Genomic DNA, 23,296 nt, shown 5'->3' on the forward strand with positions numbered 1-23,296 from the left:
CAAGTGCATAATATAGTGTGTCCTGCCATAGCGTTTGTCTTAGTGGTGCTTGCAAACCTACGCTAACCTCTGTGTATAATTTAGTCCAATTTAATTGCAGGATTCCAAAATAAAGCTTATGAAGACGTGTAAAGTGCCTTTAAAAAGCTGAACTTATTCTGAGCAGTCATAAAAACAAGATGTAAATCATTGCGTTTGTCTTGACAGGTGTTTTTAGAATCATTTTTACAAGGCATTCCATGCACGGCAGGCACGTCAAAGCTATACTAGACCATTCTAAATTCAGATCACATTCACGACATAAACATTCCAGTCATCTCCGTCCCTCTGTGTCGAAATTACCCTAAAGCGATGACCCTAGTGGACCAACCACATCACACACACACACCGCTGAATGATCAGTTCAATATTGTTTTTGAACAGTAAATGCACTATGCGTTATGTGGGTTGAATGCTGTAACACAGAATAAATCAATGAATAAAAGTCCCATGATGGTACTGACTGTCCATTACTGCTTATCACTTTTTAACCATTTATTCACATTACTTTACAAAATATTTCATTTGTGTATACTACATTTTTAAAATTGTATTATTTCATTCTAAGTCATCATCTCATCTCTATAGAGCTGTTGTCTGACAATCACTATTTTAGTAATTCTTCAAAGTAAATAAGACATACTTTTACGACCTCTGAATACCAACTATCAATCACTTAGATATTATTATTTTTTAGGTAGAGATACCTTGAAGCAACTGCTTTCTATCCCTCAATCACGCCTTCTGTCTCTTATGTATCGGGTATAAAAGAAATAGACAAGACAAGTAGGCGCGCAATGGATTATGGTCATTGTAGTTACCACTTTTCTGCGCTAAACTATGTTGAATATTGATTGGTCTGTTGGAAACTACATCACACAGTTCGGGGTTGATCTTATTTATTTATAGAAAAACTGCCATTGAGCTCACAGAAAGAAAAAATAAATAAATTGAAATAATTGAACAGTGGTGAATTAGTTTTAAAAAAACGATTAAAAAAAAATTCTGGTTAATCGCTCAGCACTAAGACACACATGCACACAAACACACAGGAACTGATGAACAATAGATTACATGGTTCCCTGGAAGTGTGCTGTAGCTAAGATGTGACAGATGACATCTTTATCTCTCAAAAGTGACAATATCAGTCTTACCCTACACCCTCCAGGTCTGCTCACCGACCCTATGCCCCTTGTGTCTCCACCCACCACCGAAATCAAACACATTCCCCACAAAGCCCCAGTGAGATAAGACACTCAACACAGCAGCTTTCAAAGGAAAGGAATCAGCATGGTCCCCTTGTTAGCCTGCCCAACACACCCACATCAACAAACCACACAACAACACACACCTGTCTCAGCCATGCCACCACTATCAGCACCCTATCTCTTGGCGAGAAAATAAAAAACTTAACATCGTTACTGACAGACGAGTCACATCAAGTGCTGCTGTGCCGCAGCCGACGTGGTACGATATGGAAGGTTGCACTTGTCTTGCATGCATCAATTACTGCTGTTTCATTCTAGGTCATGTTGTTTAGAGAATGCACCCAGTAACGGCCTCCATAGCAGCCTCTCATCCCAGGAAGGGTGTGTCACAAGCCTATTGCACTGAACCATGGAGGAGCAACCACAAATCTGAGATTGCGCGGGAGGGGATGGCTGCCGTTTTTTTTGCGTAATTTGTAACTCATTTTGTACATAATGTTTCTACCACCGTCTCTTATGACCAAAAAGACCTTCTGGGTATCAAGACAGCGATTACTCACCTCGTACTAGATATAAAATGTTTGATGGACGCCAAGGATTTACTGCTGATACCCGAAAAAGCCCAAATCCTTGTGATTCAAAAAGAACCTGAGATATCGGGGAAGTAGGTCTGGGTGCCTTGTAAGGATCCGACGGCGAGTGGGTCATCCACCTCTACCATCAGTCCGATTAGCCCATGTGCAATCATTGGATAATAAAATGGATGAACTCCGATCAAGACTATCCTACTAACTGGACATTAACGGTAACATCTTATGTTTCACCAAGTCGTGGCTGAAGGACGACATGGATAACATACAGCAGGGCTGGGTTTTCCGTGCATCGGCAAGATAGAACATCTGTCTCCGGTAAAGACAAGGGGTGACGGTCTGTGTATATGTCAATAACAGCTGGTGCACAAAATCTAATATTAAGTTAAGTTAAGCCTTGGCTTACAGGTAACATCCGCACTGAACCAAAAGGGTAGAGCTGCCGCTTTGAAGGAGCAAGACTCTAACCTGAAACGCTTAAGAAACTCCGCTATGCCATCCCATGAACCATCAAAAAGGCAAAGCGACAATACAGGACTAAGATTGAATCGTATTACACTGGTTCTGACGCTCGTCGGTTGTGGAAGGGCTTAAACTATTACGGACTACAAAGGGAAACACAGCCACAAATTGCCCAGTGACACGAGCCTACCAGATGATCTAAATTACTTCTATGCTTGCTTCGAGGCAAGTAACACTGAAGCAGGCATGAGAGCAACAGCTGTTCCGGATGACTGTGTGATCACGCTCTCCGCAGCTGATGTGAGCAGGACCTTTAAACAGGTCAACAGTCACAATGTCTTCACTGACATTTTCAACCTGTCACTGACAAGTATGCAATACCAACATGTTTCAAGCAGACCACCATAGTCTCTGTGCCCAAGAACACTAAGGTAACCTGCCTAAAAGACTACCAACCCGTAGCACTCACGTCTGTAGCCATAAAGTGCTTTGGAAAGCTGGTCATGGCTCACATGAACACCATTATACCAGAAACCCTAGACCCACTCCAATTTGCATACCACCCCAACAGATCCACAGATGATGCTATCCCAATTGCACTCAACACTGCCCTTTCCCACCAGGACAAAAGGAACACCTACGTGAGAATGCTAATCATTGACTACAGCTCAGCGTTCAACACCATAGTGCCTTCAAAGCTCATCACTAAGCTAAGGACCCTGGGACTAAACACCGTCATCTGCAACTGGATCCTGGACTTCCTTATGGGCAGCCCCCAGGTGGTAAGGGTAGGTAACAACACATCTGCCACGCTAATCCTCAACACTGTGGCCCCTCAGGGGTGAGTATGCTCAGTCCCCTCCTGTACTCCCTCTTCACCCATGACTGCATGGCCAGGCATGACTCCAACACCATCATTAATTTTGCCGAAAACACAACAGTGTTAGGCCTGATCACCGACAACGATGAGACAGCCTATAGGGAGGAGGTCAGAGACCTGGCAGTGTGGTGCCAGGATAACAACCTCTTGCTCAACGTTATCGAGACAATGGAGATGATCATGGACTACAGGAAAAGGAGGACTGAGCACGCCCCCATTCACATCGACAGGGCTGCAGTGGAGCAGGTTGAGAGCGTCAATTTCCTTGGTGTCCACATCACCAACAAACTAACATGGTCCAGACACACCAAGACAGTCATGAAGAGGGCACGACAAAACCTATTCCCCCTCAGGAGACTGAAAAGATTTGTCATGGTTCCTCAGATCCTCAAAAAAGTTCAACATCTGCACCATCGAGAGCATCACCGCCTGGTATGGCAACTGCTCAGCCTCCGACCGCAAGGCACAACAGAGTGTAGTGGGTACGGCCCAGTACATCACCAGGGTCAAGCTTCCTGCCATCCAGGACTGCACGGCAAGTGGTACCAGAGCACCAAGTCTAGGTCCAAAAGGCTTCTTAACAGCTTCTACCCCCCAAGCCATAAGACTTCTGAACAGCTAACCCGGACTATTTGCATTGACACCTGCCCAACCCACATTTTTAGGCTGCTGCTACTCACTGTTTATTATCTTTGCATAGTCACCTCTATCTACATGCACATTGACTCTGTACCAGTAACCCCTGTATATAGCCAAAGATACTGTTCTTTTATTGTTGCCCATTAATTATTTGTTATGTTTTTTTTTTTGTAATTTATTTTTTCATTAAATACTTTCTTTACGCTTATTTTTAACTGCATTGTTGGTTAAGGGTTAAGTAAGCATTTAACTATATGGTCTACACTGGTTGTATTCGGCACATGTGACAAATAACATTAGATTTAATTTACTATATAACCATGACTTCAAAGAGACACTATGCGAGATGCTTTCTTTAAAGTCAAACTTTAATTTTGTGGAATCTGTCATTACAAATAAAACATGACAGTTACAAGTCCAGTTCCACTGTTGGAGTACTGTTTGTCCCTGAAGCCTCTTCTTCCCTTTTCACCCTCTCTTCCTACATCACCCTGAGAGCGGAACAGGAAAACAAAACTCAGAGGTCAGCATTATGGGAGTGTTGTGTATTGAGTCGTGGTCTGGCTCCTGGGTGGAGAATGCTGGAGGAGAGGAAGGCTCCTGGGTGGGGAGAGATGGAGGAGAGGAAGGCCCCTGGGTGGGGAGAGATGGAGGAGAGGAAGGCCCCTGGGTGGGGAGAGATGGAGGAGAGGAAGGCCCCTGGGTGGGGAGAGATGGAGGAGAGGAAGGCCCCTGGGTGGGGAGAGATGGAGGAAAGGAAGGCCCCTGGGTGGGGAGAGATGGATGGCCCCTGGGTGGCTAACCCTAAGGTACTGTGAAAACAGAACAAGCAAAGGCCAGCTTGGCAGAGACAGTCATGGAGGAAAGTTTCTGCTACGTTTACTGCTTCCTGAGCAGGAGAGGCTACAGTATATTTCAGTGGTTAAGTTAAACTGCACATGAGCACATACAAATGCAGATAATTACATATTTCTGACATCCTTACATCTGCCTACTCCCTTCTCTCTCTCTCTCTCCCGCCATCTCGCTCTCTCTCTCTTGCTCGCCCGCCATCTCGCTCTCTCTCTCTCGCCCGCCCGCCCCCTCTCACCTGCCCGCTCTCTCTCTCTCTCTCTCTCTCTCCCTCTCTCTCGCCGGCTCGCCCGCCCGCTCTCTCTCGCCCACCCTCACTCTCTCTCCTGCCTGCTCTCTCTCTCACGCGCTCTCTCCCCCACTCACCCGCCCGCTCACGCTCTCGCCCGCTCTCTCTCTCGCCCGCTCACGCTCTCTCTCTCGCCCGCTCACGCTCTCTCTCTCGCCCGCTCACGCTCTCTCTCTCTCTCTCTCGCCCGCTCACGCTCCCGCCCGCCCGCTCACGGTCTCGCCCTCTCACGCTCTCGCCCTCGCCCGCTCTCGCCCTCGCCCCCGCCCGCCCGCTCCCGCCCGCGCCCGCCCGCTCTCGCCCGCTCACGCTCTCGCGCTCGCCCGCGCTCTCGCCCGCTCACGCTCTCTCTCGCCCGCTCACGCTCTCTCTCGCCCACTCTCTCTCTCTCGCCCGCTCTCTCGCTCTCGCCCGCTCTCTCTCTCTCGCCCGCTCACGCTCTCGCCCGCTCTCTCTCTCTCGCCCGCTCACGCCCGCTCTCTCTCTCTCTCTCTCGCCCGCTCACGCCCGCTCTCTCTCTCACCCGCTCACGCTCCCGCCCGCTCACGCCCGCTCTCTCTCTCACCCGCGCCCGCTCACGCCCGCTCTCTCTCTCACCCGCTCACGCTCTCGCCCTCTCACGCTCTCGCCCTCGCCCGCCCGCTCTCGCCCTCGCCCGCCCGCTCTCGCCCTCGCTCACACCCGCTCTCGCTCACGCCCGCTCTCGCCCGCTCCCGCCCGCTCCCGCTCTCGTTCGAGCTCTCTCTCTCGCCCGCCCGCTCGCTCTCGCCCACTCTCTCTCTCTCTCGCCCTCTCTCTCTCTCTCTCTCGCCCGCTCTCTCTCGCACGCCCGCTCCCTCTCTCTCGCCCACTCTCTCTCGCACGCCCGCTCTCTCTCTCACACCCTCTCTCGCCCGCCCACTCTTTCGCCCGCTGTCTCTCTCTGTCTCTCTCTCTGTCTCTCTCTCTGTCTCTCTCTCTGTCTCTGTCTCTGTCTCTGTCTCTCTCTCTGTCTCTCTCTCTGTCTCTCTCTCTGTCTCTCTCTCTGTCTCTCTATCTGTCTCTCTATCTGTCTCTCTATCTGTCTCTCTCTGTGTCTCTCTCTCTCTCTCTCTCTGTGTCTCTCTCTCTCTGTCTGTCTGTCTCCCGCGAGCTCACTCACTCTGCCCGCGAGCTCACTCACTCTGCCCGCGAGCTCACTCACTCTGCCCGCGAGCTCACTCACTCTGCCTGCTCTGTTGCTCATCTTTTTTTTATACCGTTTGAATCTCTCTGCAGTTATCAAGTTTTTTTCTCCCCCTCTCTTCTCTCCAACTCTGAGACTTTAAACTTTAACAACTGTTCTGGGAAAACATTTGAAGGGAACACACCTCATGAATATGCAGTCACACTTTTCTGACTGAATGAACAAAAACAAGAGGATGTTAACATTCTTGGTAACGCACACACATACTGAATACATAACTGCAAACCCAGTCGTTATCAGAGACCAGAAACGTAGCAATCTCTAAATCCAGTAAACAAGCCTCCCATCTATAGGTAGATTAATTGTCTTGGTTCCTGCCATTTAGTTACCACAGGAAGGCCATGTTATAGACTAGTGGTGCTCTGTGAACAGCCATGTTCTAGTAAAGCAAATGGGATTTTGTCTATCGGCGACATTGCGGTATCAAGCAAGAGAAAAAAATAGGAGTGATGTGGAGGTTAGAGACAGGTGAGACTATGATTCCCCGCTTGTCGTTATAGCACAGCCTCACACGAACTGATCTGACCCGACTACCAGAGAACGGCAGAAAGGAGAGCCACAGTGCATCCTGGGAAAGCAGCTCTCCATGGCCTTAGCTCTTTTCTCATGGTCTGCATTACACAGGCCAGACGCCGGAGACTAAAGGGGATCACATGACCTGCCTGGCAACAACAGGCAATCTGATCCTAGACCAGTACAAGTCACCCACGGTCATGGGTCTTTGAGTCTGACTGCCACCGCACAAACCATTGACAGCCAATAGACCAGCGCCCAGACCGCTACTACCTGAGTACAGAGACAGAGCTCCTGGTGCAGAGCTGGAAGTTGAACTTTCTAGCATGTCCAACTGGCCTCAGAGGGAAATGCTATAGGCATATGCTGCCATTACTAAAGCAAATTCTGGACATCTTAAATAGGGGCAAGTCACCAGGTTAAACCCTGACTAATTGATTTGACACAGCAGAATTTACAGGCCTGCGTTAGCTCAGGGATCCAGACTCCACATTTAACGTTCAACAACGTTTGGTTCCAGAGATCACAAGGTCTGGCCCTACAAGGATAGTAAAACTCAAACCATATCAAATGACTTCATGGATATAAGGCACCGCGAACGATCAATCCATCCGACTTCAGTAGTGTCGTACATACAGTAGGAATAAGACAGGAATAAAAGTCTCCGGCTCCCTGACTAAGAATAAAAGAGTTAAGTTCAACCCTCTGGGCTTTTCCTCTCAAGACAGCAGCGACGCCGTGGAGGGAAGGAGGGAGTCAGCTGACCCTGGTCTCAACCAGAAACTTGATCTTTACTGCAGCTCCCTGCAAAACAATCTTGCTATTGTGATCACTCTACATGTTCCTCCTCTCCTGGTATGTTAAGGAAATGTAAGACTATGTTTATTAGGTTCCCATCCGCTTCACTCTCGGTATCACAACCCTTCACTCTGTGGTTTTACAAGCAACAGATACCTCGTCCAGGCAAAGACCAAACCACAGACACGTACTTGGATCCAGTCTCTGAACAGGGTGGCATGATCCAAATCCAAATTACTAGAAAAGATATTTAACTGATGCTGAGCTTCAGGCTATGGAGTGATACATTACTATTACCTGGGCACATAATGTTTCTGTGGAGGGTTATCTTCCCTCTACAAAAACCCATTGTGGCAGTAGAATCACACCAGGAGGAGCTGAGTAACAACCACAACAAGGTACTGACTGACCACAGACTAGTTTTAATAACCTCGTTGACTTCACTTCGTTAATGGGGATTGTTGTATTTCATCGGAGCAGCATTAACAGCTACAGGAGAAAGAGAGGCAGAGCGTTCTGATGAATAGGGACAGATTACAAGGTTGTAAAGCTACCGGTCATTTATCAAAGTTAACGAAATCTTCAGTCATTTTGGTAATTAACAGAATCAATGGCAATCTGTCGTAACTTTGGTAATTTATACTTGAATAACTTTTTTTTTAAATGTTTAAGTATTCATATAGTTTTCATTTATTGTATTTGTGTCCATGAGTTTCTAGTAGATAAACCACATGGTTCATTAGAATATAGCCTAATTAATGGAAAAATCATCTTAACAACCATTTTAATTAACTCTGCAACTCTTCCAACTATTGTCTTTTTTCACAACTGCCACCAGTTTGACGCCAAAAACATTGACAACAAATACATATTGAAATAGTCAAATAAATACACCATATTAAACCCCGATGGTATTCACTAAATTGAAGGATAGTGTTTAACAGCTTTGTCATTCAATTTTTTTATCATCTCATTTAATTATTTCAAATGTGAGACGGCCACACAGAAGGCCAGACATGATTACAGACACCTGTGATAATCGGAAGTACCAAAAGGGTTACGAGATGTCTTGTGATAGATGACATAAAATCCATGAAAGAGACCAAAATGATGGTAGTTTACTGGTCAACTAATACACCCTCGTTTTTCAACCCTAGACAGATTAGAGGGACACAAAAGAGATTGGCCGTGTCAGTTGGCCCGGACTGACACATGAAATGGGACACTGCAGCTTCGGACATGACCTCACTCTGTTTTTCCAGGAAGATGGCCTCTTTTGCATGGATGGAACATGTGCCTGGCACAGCAAGAGCTTGGGCTATCACTCAGATCTAATGCACAGTCAGACTTTAGCTCTCAGTGCTAACTATTCCACACACATATTAGCCTTTCTAAAAGTACAAAATAAACAGATGCTGTACATGTTTTACTTCTTCATATGTACTGTGTTTACTTTGTTATTCTGGTAGTACTTTGTGGTGTGAGAACATAAGAACATAGGATCCCCTAGCCAATGTCACCCTACTGTAGTCTTGTGGTGTGCTTGCATGCTCTCGCTTCTGTGTTGCTGTAAAAGTAAATATATCTAGAGAATCATGCTAGTGACAAATCATGAAAAAAATATGTTATGTTATGTTCATTAGCAGCATATACCACAACAAAATGTTTCTTCTCAATATTTCCATATTTGCCAGTGCATAGATAGGCTAGTTTCTGAAAACGGCATTACTTTTGAGACCTGTTCAAACAACCGTGAATAGTTGGATGGGGATGACTAATTTGCAAACAGATGTAGCCTATCTAAATGTATGGCTCATTTTGGAGGAAAAATCTATCATATTTGTAAGTCTACTATTCTGAAGACAGTGAGGTGATATGTGGCAATGAGTTGTTACATATTTGTTAGTGCGCGGTTCAAGTGACAAGGGAGGCTACCTGACACTCTTGACAAAAAGCTGTCCCGTCGGGCTTTGTCTACCGTAGGTCCCGACGCCGTGATTCCATCTGCAGACGGGGAGATAACGTTTATTACTCACAACCACAGGCAATTAATTATCCATGCCCCCTGAATGATAGCTAACTTCAAGTATGTGAAAAGTGTAGGCTGTTTTAAAACAAATAACCTACAAATTGTAATAGATTTTCCCGAGAAATGTGTAACAATCCAGCAATGGAATGCGGTCTCTCACTCTGGGAAAAAACTGTTGCCCTGAACATCTGCTTACAGAGGGCAGCGTTTAAAAGACATCCCACCAGGATACGATGGTTGTAGCCCCGTTGAAATTGACTTATGTTTCGAAATGTAGCCTATTTGTAGAATGACAGACCTAACTGCACGTACCAATAATAGGCTACACTATGTCAGTTCGTTTCATCGGGTAGGTAGGTTAGCCTACTGCTGCAATACTGTAAAACACAGAACAATTATCTGGTATGCACATGAAAGAAAATGTGTTACCTTGTAAGAATGTCACAACAACGCAACAGGTTCTAAATCCACATTATAAATATTCCTCCAAAAAGCCAATGTCGTCTGTTACTACTCCCGTGAAGCCTATTTGTGAAATGACTGTCGAGTAACATACAGGGAAAGAGACCAGTGGCCAAGGATGAGATTCGTCAGTAGGCTACAAGTGAGGGAGAAATAATTAGTCCTCGCAAGCAACTTGGTATGTCCAGCCCCTGAAGAAGACGAAAATAGAAATCTAAGCTGGTAGCACCAAAAATAGCGTCACACGACTTTTCTCTACCATTGTTTCCGCATATGAGCTTTCTATTGGTACACTATGTAGCCAATCCGAACCAATACTTATCAGCGTCTGAAACTTTGTTCACAGTTTGTTGTCAGATGGCTTCTACAGCTCCACCTGCTGACATAGCAACAGCTGTTTATTGGAACAGAATAACTGTTACGACAGTCCTTTACTTGCACTTTCTGGACAACACTACTATAAACATGTTACTACTTGTGTAATAACGTATATCCACTCTTCCAAAATGTTTCTCAAAGTAGCATTTTCATGTATGGTTAAAGCTACATTTGTACATGTATGACCACAATCAAGTAAACTGCACAGTATGATAACAAGTGCTCAAGTAGTTATTGGCTCATGTAGCAGGCAGTATAGCAGGGATATATGAAACTCTGAGAAAAGACTAAAGTGAAAACGTCATGTTTGTCAGCTTTATCTGAACAACTTTAATTTCACAGATGAATTCTACAAAATGTCTTAATGAGTGCATAGCCTTCTAGGAAACGGTGCTCCTTGACCAATACCTTTCTCCTCCTGTTATGAGTCACATCATAGATTAATGTTTCTTGGAAGAGGAAGGAATAGTTACCAAGGGCTTCCTGTGTATTTCTCAGACAAGGTAACCCATACACGTCCCTTTATCTGTCACATGATGCACAGGCCTCCCACTGCCTCTTCCTGTGACCCTGATGCTTTGTATAACAGTAATGATATAAACAGTGACGTTTAGATTAAAACATTCGAATGACAGTTGCCTGCATTGTTTGTAGAGAAGCGTAGAATACAATGTGAGGGTTTGAGAAGGAGGTTGAGCATCACCTGCATGGGTTGTGTGTTTTGAGGACAGGAAATGACAAAGTGCTCAATGAGATGAAAGAGTTTAGTTAATCTTTCAAAGGCTGTTTTCCCAGCTTGAGCACTGCTTTTATTTCCACTCAGCATCTGTGATCCAGTTTCCAAGCCCAACAGTAAAACAAACCGTTCATGCACACCAAAAACGAAACCTAGCCCATACTCACCTTTAAATGCATAAGTTCAGGGGGAGACCAGCACCCTTACCAGAAATCCTCCCAAAGTGTGGGTGTTTATGTATCTGTGCGTTTGTGTGGTTTGTCTTGTCAATTACACAATTCCCCAATCTGAATCACATCCGGTATGAGCTGAAAATAACGAGAACACAGCCTGTGTGACAGTGAAACGGCACAGCAGTCTAGCAGCCCACAGCAAGGTACACACACACCAGTGTAGGCTCCTCAGAGGAGGAAGGGGAGAACCATCCTCCTCAGTGAATTTCATAAAGATAAAAATAGTGAAACATTAAAGTTAGGGTTAGATTAAACTATAATACATATAATCACATCACCAAATAATTAATTCAAAACGCACTGTTTTGCAATGAAGGTCAACAGTAGCCTCAACAGCACTCTGTAGGGTAGCTCCATGGTGTGGCCGGAGGACAGCTAGCTTCAGTCCTCCTCTGGGTACATTGACTTCAATACAAAACCTAGGAGGCTCATGGTTCTCACCCCCTTATATAGACTTACAATTTAATTATGACAACATCTGGAGGATGTCCTCCAACCTATCAGAGCTGTTGCAGCATGAACTGACACGTTGTCCAAACAATCAAAGGATCAGAGAATGAATCTAGTACTGAAAGCATAAGCATAAGTTACAGCTAGCTTAGCACTGCAGTGCATAAAATGTGGTGAGTAGTTGACTGCTAAACTGCATGATTGTAGCGGGTTAACTAACACGTTAGTTCTAGTAGCTATGTTGACTAGGACGTTAGCTAATATGGTGGTAACAATGTAGGCTGTGTGTAGCGGTTATGGTATGAAGGTTTGGCTTGGAAAGTTTTTTCCCCCTGGTCACTGTTGTGTTGTGCAAGCAAAGGGAAAAGGTGAGAGGAGGAGAGCGCGTAGATGCGAGAAGGAGTTATACAATGAGCAAAGTGATCATGCTATTTATTTGGCTGCTATGAAAGTGAACTGTGTTTGCGGCTGATCAGGGATGTATTCAATCTGCCATTCCTGTTAAAAAATAAAACATTCTTAAACAGAAGCAAATGTGGATAAACCTACCTGAATTTGTCCAATAGCAACTCTTGTTTGCAATTGTTGGACTAATGATTACACCTGAAGATCAGCTAGATGCAGGCAAGAGTGTGCAAGGCGTTATTGAATGTCAGTCTGTCACCTTAATTACTAAGAGTGTTCATGACCTGTGCAACTACATTGTAAACCCTAATTCGTTGGCTAGGTTGTAGCAACCTCATGGTGGGTATAGGAAAAAATCAAGTATCATGTAGTAGCCTAAACCAGGTCTCTCTAGCCCTGCTGCCGTTCTACAGGTTTTTGCTCCAACCACAATCTAGCACACCTGATTCTAATAATCAGCTGGTTGGTAAGCTGAATCATCTTAGTTACAACTGGGGTTGGAGTGAAAACCTACAGGAAGGTAGCTCTCCAGGGACAGGGTTGGAAAACCCTGGCCTAAACCTATTGATGTTACATTGAGCTGTGTGAATCCAAATGCTGTAATAGAAATAAGGCCACGCTCCGAAATAAAGAAAATCGTCCATCCTCATCTTAATAAACGGCACCGACCACCACTGCACACACATATGATCAAACACAGGCACAAGCTTAGGTTCACAGGAGGCAAGGCGCTGGCCAACGTGAACCACGCTGTATGTAGCACCCAAATGGAAAAGACAGCAGTGGCCAATCTGTTTCTCTAGACTGATGCTAAACTATGTTATTTTCCCCAGATGAAGCAGTGCATCATTTTTGATAACAATCTTTGAAAGCCAATGCAACACTCTTAGGACTTCCAAGAATTTAATTGAATCAAATTGATCCAAAATGTCCAAACAGAAGCTAGACTCAGAGAGGACACTGTGAAAACATGTTGAAATGTATTTTTTGTAAGATTCTTAGCATTTTTCAGATGTCAGTTAATTTGAGAGGAAGAGGCCTCTATGTTAGTTCTATATGTACAGGATGTGGTCAGCTGTGTTCTACATGTGCGTAGTTAACTCCCACCTGCACAATTACACAACCTGACAAGGATTCACTCTCTCACACAGTTTTAAATGTCAAATCACTACACAAAATAAGTCAAAGCTTCCAAAAAGATGCAAGATGAGTACTCTCAAATACATTTCCCAAACCAAGTTCCACGGCAAGATCGTGGGCTTCCTCTAAGTTACATTGGAATAGGCTAGATGTACTTTTCTGTATTTTCCAAGTCATTTAACTAGATACAGATATTATTTTAGGCCTTTCATGATCAGACCTGGCAACCTCTGCCCCAGATCACAAGGTGGTCCAGAGAGGATGGAGGCAGACAGGGATGGAGGGAGGAGGAAGCCATGATGAAGGCAGCCATTGTCTGGGTACCAGGCGGGGCTCAGTTGGGCCCCTGGGACACCAAGCTCCATGCTGTGGCACCATGCGGCACACGGGTTAGAGTAAACACTGAGCCCAGCCTCTAGCCTAAACCTTCAGTACTGGTTATTGTCTCTGAGCAGGCAGGCAGACACACACACACACACACACACACACACACACGCACACTCTAAATAATGTCCCTCAATGAAATACAAGGTCAAATTTAGATTCAGCTAAGACCCTACTTCTCAGAATGGCAGCAACAGCGCAGTCAACTGTTAGGCTATGTCTTTTTGCTGAAATGTAGTTCCTGATAATGACATGTCTGATGTGTTAATTTAAATCAAAGTCAATCATGTGAGTCGAAAGGGATAGAAACCATGCTAAAACTGAACAAAAACAACTACACAGAAATCAATGGCACTGGGATCTAAAATATATAAGGTTCTATCTGCAAAAAGATGATCCTGAGATAACTGGCTTCAAAGTTCCGAACCCTCGTTGGTTTGAATGGTGTCAGCAATTTGAATCGAGGTATTTAGAGAAATATATAGGTAGAGAACATTGAACAGAACAAGGCTACGTCAATAATTACATTGACAAAAATGCAGATAGAACCTTAACCTCCCGACATACACTACCAGTCCAAAGTTTTAGAACACTCATTCAAGTGTTTTTCTTTATTTTTACTATTTTCTACATTGTAGAATAATAGTGAAGACATCAAAACTATGACACAACACATATGGAATCATCATCAAAAAAGTGTTAAATCAAAATATATTTTATATTTGAGATTCTTCAAATAGCCACCCTTTGCCTTGATGAAAGCTTTGCATTATCTGTGGATCTGTTGGGGCAGTATGCAAATTGGAGTGGGTCTAGGGTTTCTGGGATAATTGTGTTGATGTGAGCCATGACCACCAGCCTTTCAAAGCACTTCATGGCTACAGATGTGAGTGCTATGGGTCGGTAGTCATTTAGGCAGGTTACCTTAGTGTTCTTGGGCACAGGCACTATGGTGGTCTGCTTAAAACATGTTGGTATTACACTCGGACAGGGAGAGGTTGAAAATGTCAGTGAAGTCACTTGCCAGTTGGTCAGCGCATGCTCACAGTATACGTCCTGGTAATCTGTCTGGCCCTGCGGCCTTGAGAATGTTGACCTGTTTAAAGGTCTTACTCACATCGGCTGCGGAGACCGTGATCACACAGTCTCCCGGAACAGCTGGTGCTCTCATGCATATTTCAGTGCCATTTGCCTCGAAGCGAGCATAGAAGTAGATTAGCTCGTCTGGTAGGCTTGTGTCACTGGGCAGCTCTCGGCTGTGCTTCCCTTTGTAATCTGTAATGGTTTGCAAGCCCTGCTACATCCGACGAGCGTCTGAATCGCACTACACCGGTTCTATCTTAGTCCTGTATTGAAGCTTTTCCTGTTAGATGGTTTGTCAGAGGACATAGCGGGATTTCTTATAAACTTCTGGGTTAAAGTCCTGCTCCTTGAAAGCGGCAGCTCTAGCCTTTATCTCAGTGTGGATGTTGCCTGTAATCCATGGCTTCTGGTTGGGGTACGTACAGTCGCTGTGGGGACGTCGTCATTGATGCACTTATTGATGAAGTCAATGACTGATGTGGTGTACTCCTCAAAGCCATCGGAGGAATCCCGGAACATATTCCAGTTTGTGCTAGCAAAACAGTCTTGTAGCTTAGCATTTGCTTCATCTGACCACTTTTTTATTGATCCAGTTCATTTTAGCTTTTAAGCAGGAATCAGGAGGATATAATTATGGTCAGATTTGCCAAATGGAGGTTGAGTGAGAGCTTTGTATACGTCTCTGTGTGTGGAGTAAAGGTGGTCTAGAGTTTTTTTTTCCCCCTCTGGTTGCACATTTACATGCTGATAGAAATTTGGTAAAACGGATTTAAGTTTCTCTACATTAAAGTCTCCGGCTACTAGGAGCACCGCCTCTGGGTGAGCGTTTTCTTATGGCAGAATACAACTCATTCAATGCTGTCTTAGTGCCAGCCTCTGACTGTGGTGGTATGTAAACAGCTACGACAAATACAGATAAACTCTCTAAGTAGAACGTGTGGTCTACAGCTTATCATGAGATACTCTACCTCAGGCGAGCAATAGCTCGAGACTTCCTTAGATATTGTGCACCAGCTGTTATTTACAAAAATACATAGACCGCCACCCTTCTCTCACCAGACGTCGCTGTTCAATCCTGCCGGTACAGCGTATAATAGTGTTGTCGTTCAGCCATGACTCCGTGAAGCATAAGATATTGCCGTTTTGAATGTCCCGTTGGTAGTTTAATCTTGCCCGTAAGTCATCTATTTTATTCTCCAAAGATTGCATGTTAGCTATCAGAGTGGAAGGAAGTGGGGGTTTATTCGATCGCCTAGGAATTCTCGGAAGGCAGCCTGCCCTTTGGCCCCTTTCTCCGCCTCCTCTCGTTCCCGAGAAAGCAGTATATCGTTCACGTCGGGCTCATTAAAGGAAAAAAGGATTCTGCCAGTCCATGGTTAGTAATCGCAGTCCTGATGTCCAGAAGTTATTTTCGGTCATAAGAGACGGTAACGGCAACAGTATGTACAAAATACATTAAAAAGAAATCAGTTACAAAAAATGCAAATAAACCTATATAAATAAGCCTTCTTCTCCAGCGCCATTATCACTTGAGAGACAGTTTCATCATAGCGCTAGATGGTTTTTAAGACTGCACTTGAAGAAACTTTTTTTCCAAATTGACTGACCTTCATGTCTTAAAGTAATGATGGACTGTTTCTCTTTTCTTATTTGAGCTGTTCTTGCCATAATATGGACTTGGTATTTTACCAAATAGGGCTATCTTCTGTATATCCCACTACCTTGTCACAACACAACTGATTGGCTCAAACGCATTAAGAAGGAAATAAATTCTACAAATTCACTTTTAACAAGGGACACCTGTTAATCGAAATGCCTTCCAGGTGACTACCTTGAGAGAAAGCCAAGAGTGTGAAAAGCTGTCAAGGCAAAGGGTAGCTATTTGAAGAATCTCAAATATAAAATATATTTTGATTTGTTTAACACTTTTTTGGGTTACTACATAATTCCATATGTGTTATTTCATAGTTTTGATCTCTTCACTATTACTCTACAATGTAGGAAATAGTAAAAATAAAGAAAAACCCTTGAATGAGTAGGTGTTCTCAAACTTTTGACCGGTAGTGTGCCTTCATACACATACAGTATACAGAAGTGTTTGTCAGCGTTCAGTCAGTCAGGCACACACAACACAAGCACAGTATGTCTTTGTCATTGTGACCTTTAGTGAAACCTCTTGGCCCTTGAATGCCAGCCAGCCTGCAAACCCGGTCATATGAAACAACTATATCCGATTACATCTCTCTCTGCCTGCCCTGGCCTCAATGCATCTACTCTACACTCTTGTCTCCAACACACAGAAACACAAGCACACACTCATTTACAAACAGGGACTTTTAGTTTTTCTGATGTCTAGTACAATGTCTGATCAAGATGACCAGGGAAGGGGTAGCATAGCTATAAAGCCATCCATTTAGGGAGTTTAATCCGATTCGATGTGGCATTCAGCTACCGGGAGACCAGAGGTTGCCAACAGTGGTGGTTGTTGTTTAGTGTAAAATGTCAGGCCGACAGCCTGAGCTTACCACAACTCATGTAACACCCTGCCTCTCAACTGATCTTTACACACGCAATTTAACATTCTGTTGTATAAATGATGCCATATAGGCCTACTCCATCACCACTGAACAAATGATCAAGATAAGAGATATCCACACTAATTCAGCGTCTAAGTGTATATGGTTTAAGAAATAATACAATTGTTGTTTTCTCACTATCTAAATATAGGCATGGTTGTGAATGGGTTTCTTCCTGAATAGAGCTTTTTAGAATTTAAATTTGTGAATTTTCATCTATATTTTTATATTTGTGTGAAATATGTTTTCCTGCTTAAAAGTCCTCCTAGTCCTCCTAAAGCAGCAAGTTGGTAATTACCAGCATTTTAATTCAATATAGAAACAGATGTAACTACATTAGAGTTCTGTGGACCAGCTGTTAAGAGACTTTCCACCGAATCAAACTTCATGAGGCTGTTTAGATCAAGGCACTGTTGGGCTTTATGTTAGCTACATGTGTGGACAGTATGCATTTGTTTGCTTGTGAAAATTCAGCACTGTGCATTTACTTGAATGTATATAAATGAGATCATTTTACATCTGTGGAGTATTACTCATAGTTCACCAATATGAAACACAATACACAATGGTGTGAATAGTATCAGTAGTGTAGTGACTTAATGCAGAAAACCTCCTGGTAAATATCCTTGAACAGAAACACTAGCCCGTGGGAGAGTGAAACAGAGAAATATACACTTACAAAACATTAAGGACACCTTCCTAATATTGAGTTGCACCTGGTCAGTCATGTCAAGGAAAGAGCAGATATCCTTAATGTTTTGTACACTCAGTGTATGTCAATTGACAGGCTTCTACTTTGTTACTGCAGTGTGAGAGAAAACAACTAAAAGCTGGAAAGGGAGAGGAGGGAGTAGTGCGTCTGCTGTGAGGTCCCAGTGGCCAGCATGGTCCTTCTCTTTAAGAAGCCAACAGGAATGGGATGAATATTGGACAAGGAGTTATGGAAGCAGCCATACAGTTATAACACTAAGAGTATTTTGAGAGCGAGAGAGAAGGGACTTTTTTGCAGGACAGTTTTTTTGAGAATGAGATCAGTGGAAGTTTAGAGAAGGGTGGAGTCGCATGTCTGTGTGTACTGTGTGTGTGTTTGAAAGAGGTTGACAGAAATTGGATAACAGGGTGTGCTAGCTTTGTAAAAGCAGGGAGCAGCAGTGAGGGAGGGTGTGGTCTGGGTTTACAGTACAGGATTGTGAGTCATTCCACATCTACACCAAGCCAATATTCCAATGCTGCTGCAAGACTAAAGCACATTCTGTACAACAGTAAGGCCTGAAAAAGAATCTCAACTCTCTGACAAGCACTTAGCACCTTGGTGGAAATCCCATGTTACAAGTTTTAAATGAGAAAAGTGCTCAGTTGGTTAAGAATAGGCCATTTTTGGGGGTCTTCTTTGGTGTTATGATAAAACAAATATAATGCTCTCCTCTTAACCCTGTGTGTGGCTCTGCACAATATGGTAAAACTACTGTGCACACTGTTTGTAGTAAAACGATGCACACTGTTCTCTGTTATATGGCTACATGAAGAAACAGTCGAACCGGAACCAGTTTGGTATAATCCTGTCACTGAGGCAAAGTTCCATCAGGTTTATTTACAGTAGTATCCCTTCATCTTACAGTACAGAAACCAAAACATCCCTGTACACATACATTACTAACTGTAGTGGACACCAATTAGGAGCATGATGGTGAGCATACTGTATGTCAGTTGGCCCTCGCTTATCTGTCACACGTACATCTACTTCATACACACAAATTCACAGGGACACGCATCACAAATGTTCCATGTTTTTTAGTGTCCATTCATTCACTAACGTGGTGGGCGGGTGTGTGAGAGCGAGCGTCTGAAACATACGGCTGTGTCAGAGGCCCAACTGGAACGTCTCGGTTACAGCAGCTCTGTTCACACTCAGTACCCCACCAGGCTCAGAGTCACTCTCCAAAACCAAAGAAAACAGCCCACGCGGCGGTCTCTCTAGAATAGTTATCAACCTCAACTGTTGTCATGAGAGAAAAAAAGTCAAGCAAAGTAAATCTTCTACTCAAATGGAACTTGACACTGATTTCATGCATTTTTTTGTAGACAATATGTAGACAATATGTAGACAATATCAATATGGTACGAGAGAACAAAATAGCCCAGGGGGAATCCCAGAGGGGCACCACAATATCTGTAACGACATTCAGAATGAGATTTTATATCTCGACAATAACAAGACAAAGGAGGTGGGTGTTGGAAACGGAAATCCAAAAACAGCCTGTCACTCTCTCTCCTGTTGTCTTTCCTTTGTCTCTCTTTGCATCGGTTACTTGTATGATGCCAAGGAAACGGTTGCCTATCTAGTCCTTGTATGTGATAACTGTATGTACCTAGAATTATATAAAATGTCACACGAGTACTAAGTTAAAATACTTTGATTGTAACAATCAACACTGTTTGTTATGAGGCATTTGTAGTTACACTCTATCACCAGAGGGGGGCAGGCAGTCAGGTAGGAAATCACTCCACTGTTTTATCTGTCTCCTCTGGACCATTTGCTGCCCTGTGGCTTCATCTTCTCCACGACCCCTCGAACTCCACCTCATTACTCTCAACCCCTTCATCTGAATCACCTCTTCACTTAAAGACTTCATGTGGACTCCACAGGGATAAGAACATCTCTGGAATACCAAAGGCCTACCATTGTCTATCGTCCAACATCAAATACACCAAACAAGTTTGCCATAGATACACAACCCTTGGATGGCAATGTGCAAACTTTCCGTGTCGCTCCATGTGTTTTGAGACGTGAGTGACAATTTACACCAGACCAATACCCACCCTGCCCCCTGCCTTCACTCTCAGCTTTGACTCCAAGCTCCAACACAGCCCTCCCGTGCCTGGGAATAGAGGGGAGAGAGAACCATATCCTGACAGGATATCCTGCTCTGAACTCCTGCTCCTGGGCTCCATGTGACCCCTTAACCCTTCCTGACCTACAGCTATAGACACAGCTCAGACCCAGCACACACAGCCACTGTGCACCCTCCACACCACTATGCTACCTCCAGTCTGAAAGAGGTGTTACTCGGTAGGGCATTAAATCACAGCCACTCTGATCAAAATAATTGTGTGTGGGTGGGTGTGCATGCGTATCCATGTGTGTTGCGAGCTGTTCACATGCTGAGAGTGGAAGGAGGTTCCCAGTGGACGCAGCACAGGGTTGCCCAGAGACTGGAGTGGAAATCAACACTTCCTGCCAGGACAGGAAGGGCTACTGCTGTTGCCCCTTATCACTGACTGCACAGGCTGCCCTGCCAGCAGGGAGGAAGAGATGAGTGACAAAAAGCGACAGTCAGATTGAGGGAGAAGACAAAGGCTACATGGATAGAAAGTTAGATAAATTGATAGGATCAGAGTGGAATGTAAGGGATGTGGATAGGGAATGATAGGCTACTCTAAAGTGAGGTGCCACATTATCAGCCTGATTAAGGTATCGGTTACGGTCGGTGACAAAAATACACAAATCTAACAACTAAGATTAGATAGAAAACATTCTTTGAGATTGTCTGGTTGTACAGTATATGAACGTAAAACAAATCTGCATGCGGTTCGTTGTGGAGAGTGATCGATTTTGAGTTTGTGGTGACAAGGTGGTTAAATACTGTATGTATCGCCATAACAAACCCCTGGTGTTATTATTATAACATGCAGGACACCGTCAGCGGCTATACATTGACTTCCCCCAGCCTACGCATAGTCAAGTTAACTCTGCTACCCCTCCAACAGTTGTGCATGCAAAGGGAAACAGAGTGTTTGGGAGCAGGGTGAGGAAGGTCTCAGCACTCAGCACTTGGGATTGTCCCAGATGAACACAAGCCACTCCCTCCCTTTCAAAAAAGCCCATGGTAGAGGCCAGAGCACCCTCCTCTCCGGTTCCTAAGTACATGTAAACGAAGGGGACTAAGTGACACCAACAGAATAACCAAAAACAAATTCCCTCTGCCTTTAGCAGGTCCTCTCTTTGACAATTTTTCTGCCCTCTTAAAGTTAACACTCCACAAATGCGGGCTGACTCACTAGTGTGGGTGGGTCTGTTTCCAATTTTCTCACCCCTCTGCCCCAAAAAAAAAACGTGATTCCAAAAACAACAAAACACGCAACAAAAAAAGCCACACTTAAATGTTCCACTCTATTAAAGACACAGGCCAAATTAAAGCAGCTCCATCTTGTGGCTCCACAAATGCTTCTCATTGTTTTCCTTCCTTTCTTTGAGGGAGCGTGGGAGCACACTCAGAGCAGAGGAGAAACCTGTGCTGAAAACCACAGGAGGAAGCCGGTAACATGAGCAGGAGGATGCATAATGAGCCGGGGGAGAAGAGAAGAGAGGGAAAGAAGCCAGGGAAAGGGCGAGAATGATAGAGTGAGAGAGCACTTTTACTGGGTACTAAGTTAATATCTAAAGCACAAACTTAAAAAAAATGAACGTTTACATAGAACAAAGTTATTACACCAGTGACTTGTTATATTAACAGCCAGTTCTCACACACAAAATAAGGCATTTCTACATAGAGACTTTCTCCTTCCACAATCGTGGGGGGAAAAAAAGGTGCTATCTAGAACCTTAAAGGGTTCTTCGGCTGTCCCCATAGGAGAAGAACCTTTGAAAAACCTTTTTTTGGTTGCAGGTAGAACCCTTTTGTGTTCCATATAGAACCCTTTCCACAGAGGATTCTACATGGAATCCAAAAGGGGGACAGCCGAAGAACCCTTTTGGAATCCTTTTTTCCCAGTGCATACTATCACAGTTAGAGTAGAGCTGAAGCAGGCTCTTACCAGTTCGTAGGGTGAACATCCAGTTAGGTTAGCGTCAGGGTGTCTCTACGCCATATCCAGTCCACAGCATGCAGGTCAGCTCCCTCTATCCAGGCTAGCAGGGAGAAAGTGAGGGGCGGGAACAAAAGGCACAGAGGGAGAGAGTGAGGAAGTGGGAGAAAGAGATGAACCACTCTGAGCTGACTGGTGGACTCTCACACACAGTCACACGTATGCCCAGCCTGTACGCAGTTGCGCCCCCCCCCCCCCCCCCCCCCCCTCCTTATTGTTGTCTCTGGGGCAGCTTATGTCAGAGTTGCCTCAGAAGCTGAAGCGGAGAGTAGAGGAAGAGAAAGAGAGGATTAGAGTGTGTGTAGCGATGTGTGTAGCGGTGTGTGTGTGTGTGTGTGTGTGTGTGTGTGAGTGAGTGAGTGAGTGAGTGAGTGAGTAAGAGAGCGGAGCTGCGGCGAGGGGGGTTAAGGTAGGAGGAACCTGCACTGCTCGGAGAAGGCCAGAGGCAGTCTACTAAAGACAATGGCAGGAAACACTATATCAGGAGGCAACACACAGATGCAAAAATCATTTAAAAAGGGAAAAAAGAATGACATCCACATGGAAAACAAACTATGCCTGGACTGCAAACAATGATATACAAAACAACAATGGTAAAGATAAGAGATGTTTAGCCCTGCTGTTTGTCCTACTGTATACCAACATCACTGTTTCACTGCTAGGAATGCACACACACACACAAATCATATCTTGTGATAACAGTAGCTCCCCCAGTACTCCCTGTTTAGCCTTTGCTGCTGGGCCACAACAGGCAGTAGTCTGTCCCCAGTCTGACTGCACACACAAGGGGATGGATTTCACCCTAATTCAATGTCTTCTCCAGGGGGAAAGGTGAACCAGGGGGACATGGATTAACATGTCTCTTGTGGCACTGCCCGTCTCACACTGTGGAGAGCTCATAGTAGATGGGATGATTAGCTAATTGTTAGTAAACTGTTGACTGGGTCAGTTTGACTAATTCGTCTGCAGTCTTGTGGATCAAACTAGAGAGCAGAGTTCCATTAACAAAAACAGTCCAAGCCCTTCACATTCATTACTGTAATACGACTTGATAAATTG

General features: G+C 44.4%; 1 protein-coding gene across 23 annotated transcripts in view; it reads right to left on the reverse strand.

Annotated features, from left to right (window-relative positions):
* LOC110531207 (histone deacetylase 7) overlaps nucleotides 1–22,614 on the reverse strand; it is a 71,945-nt gene extending 49,331 nt beyond the window's left edge. For 4 of the 23 annotated variants that reach the window (XM_090184776.1, XM_090184770.1, XM_090184774.1 and 1 more), the window contains exons 1-2: nucleotides 9,954–10,360; nucleotides 9,431–9,499 (exon numbers count right to left, since the gene is read on the reverse strand). Coding sequence is in view for 8 of the 23 variants with exons in the window: in XM_036988342.2 (XP_036844237.2) it covers nucleotides 9,431–9,499; nucleotides 22,187–22,205 (88 nt within the window). In the remaining 15 variants the exon portion in view is untranslated. Of the gene's footprint in view, nucleotides 1–9,430; nucleotides 9,500–9,953; nucleotides 10,361–11,267; nucleotides 11,409–22,186 lie in introns of those variants that run through there. The other 19 variants (XM_090184779.1, XM_090184773.1, XM_090184775.1 and 16 more) reach the window with 10 other exon arrangements.
* Between the last annotated feature and the right edge of the window lie 682 nt (nucleotides 22,615–23,296).

This window comes from Oncorhynchus mykiss, chromosome 9 (assembly GCF_057628025.1).
Source record: "Oncorhynchus mykiss isolate SJ-2025 chromosome 9, ASM5762802v1, whole genome shotgun sequence".
NCBI classification, from domain to species: domain Eukaryota; kingdom Metazoa; phylum Chordata; class Actinopteri; order Salmoniformes; family Salmonidae; genus Oncorhynchus; species Oncorhynchus mykiss.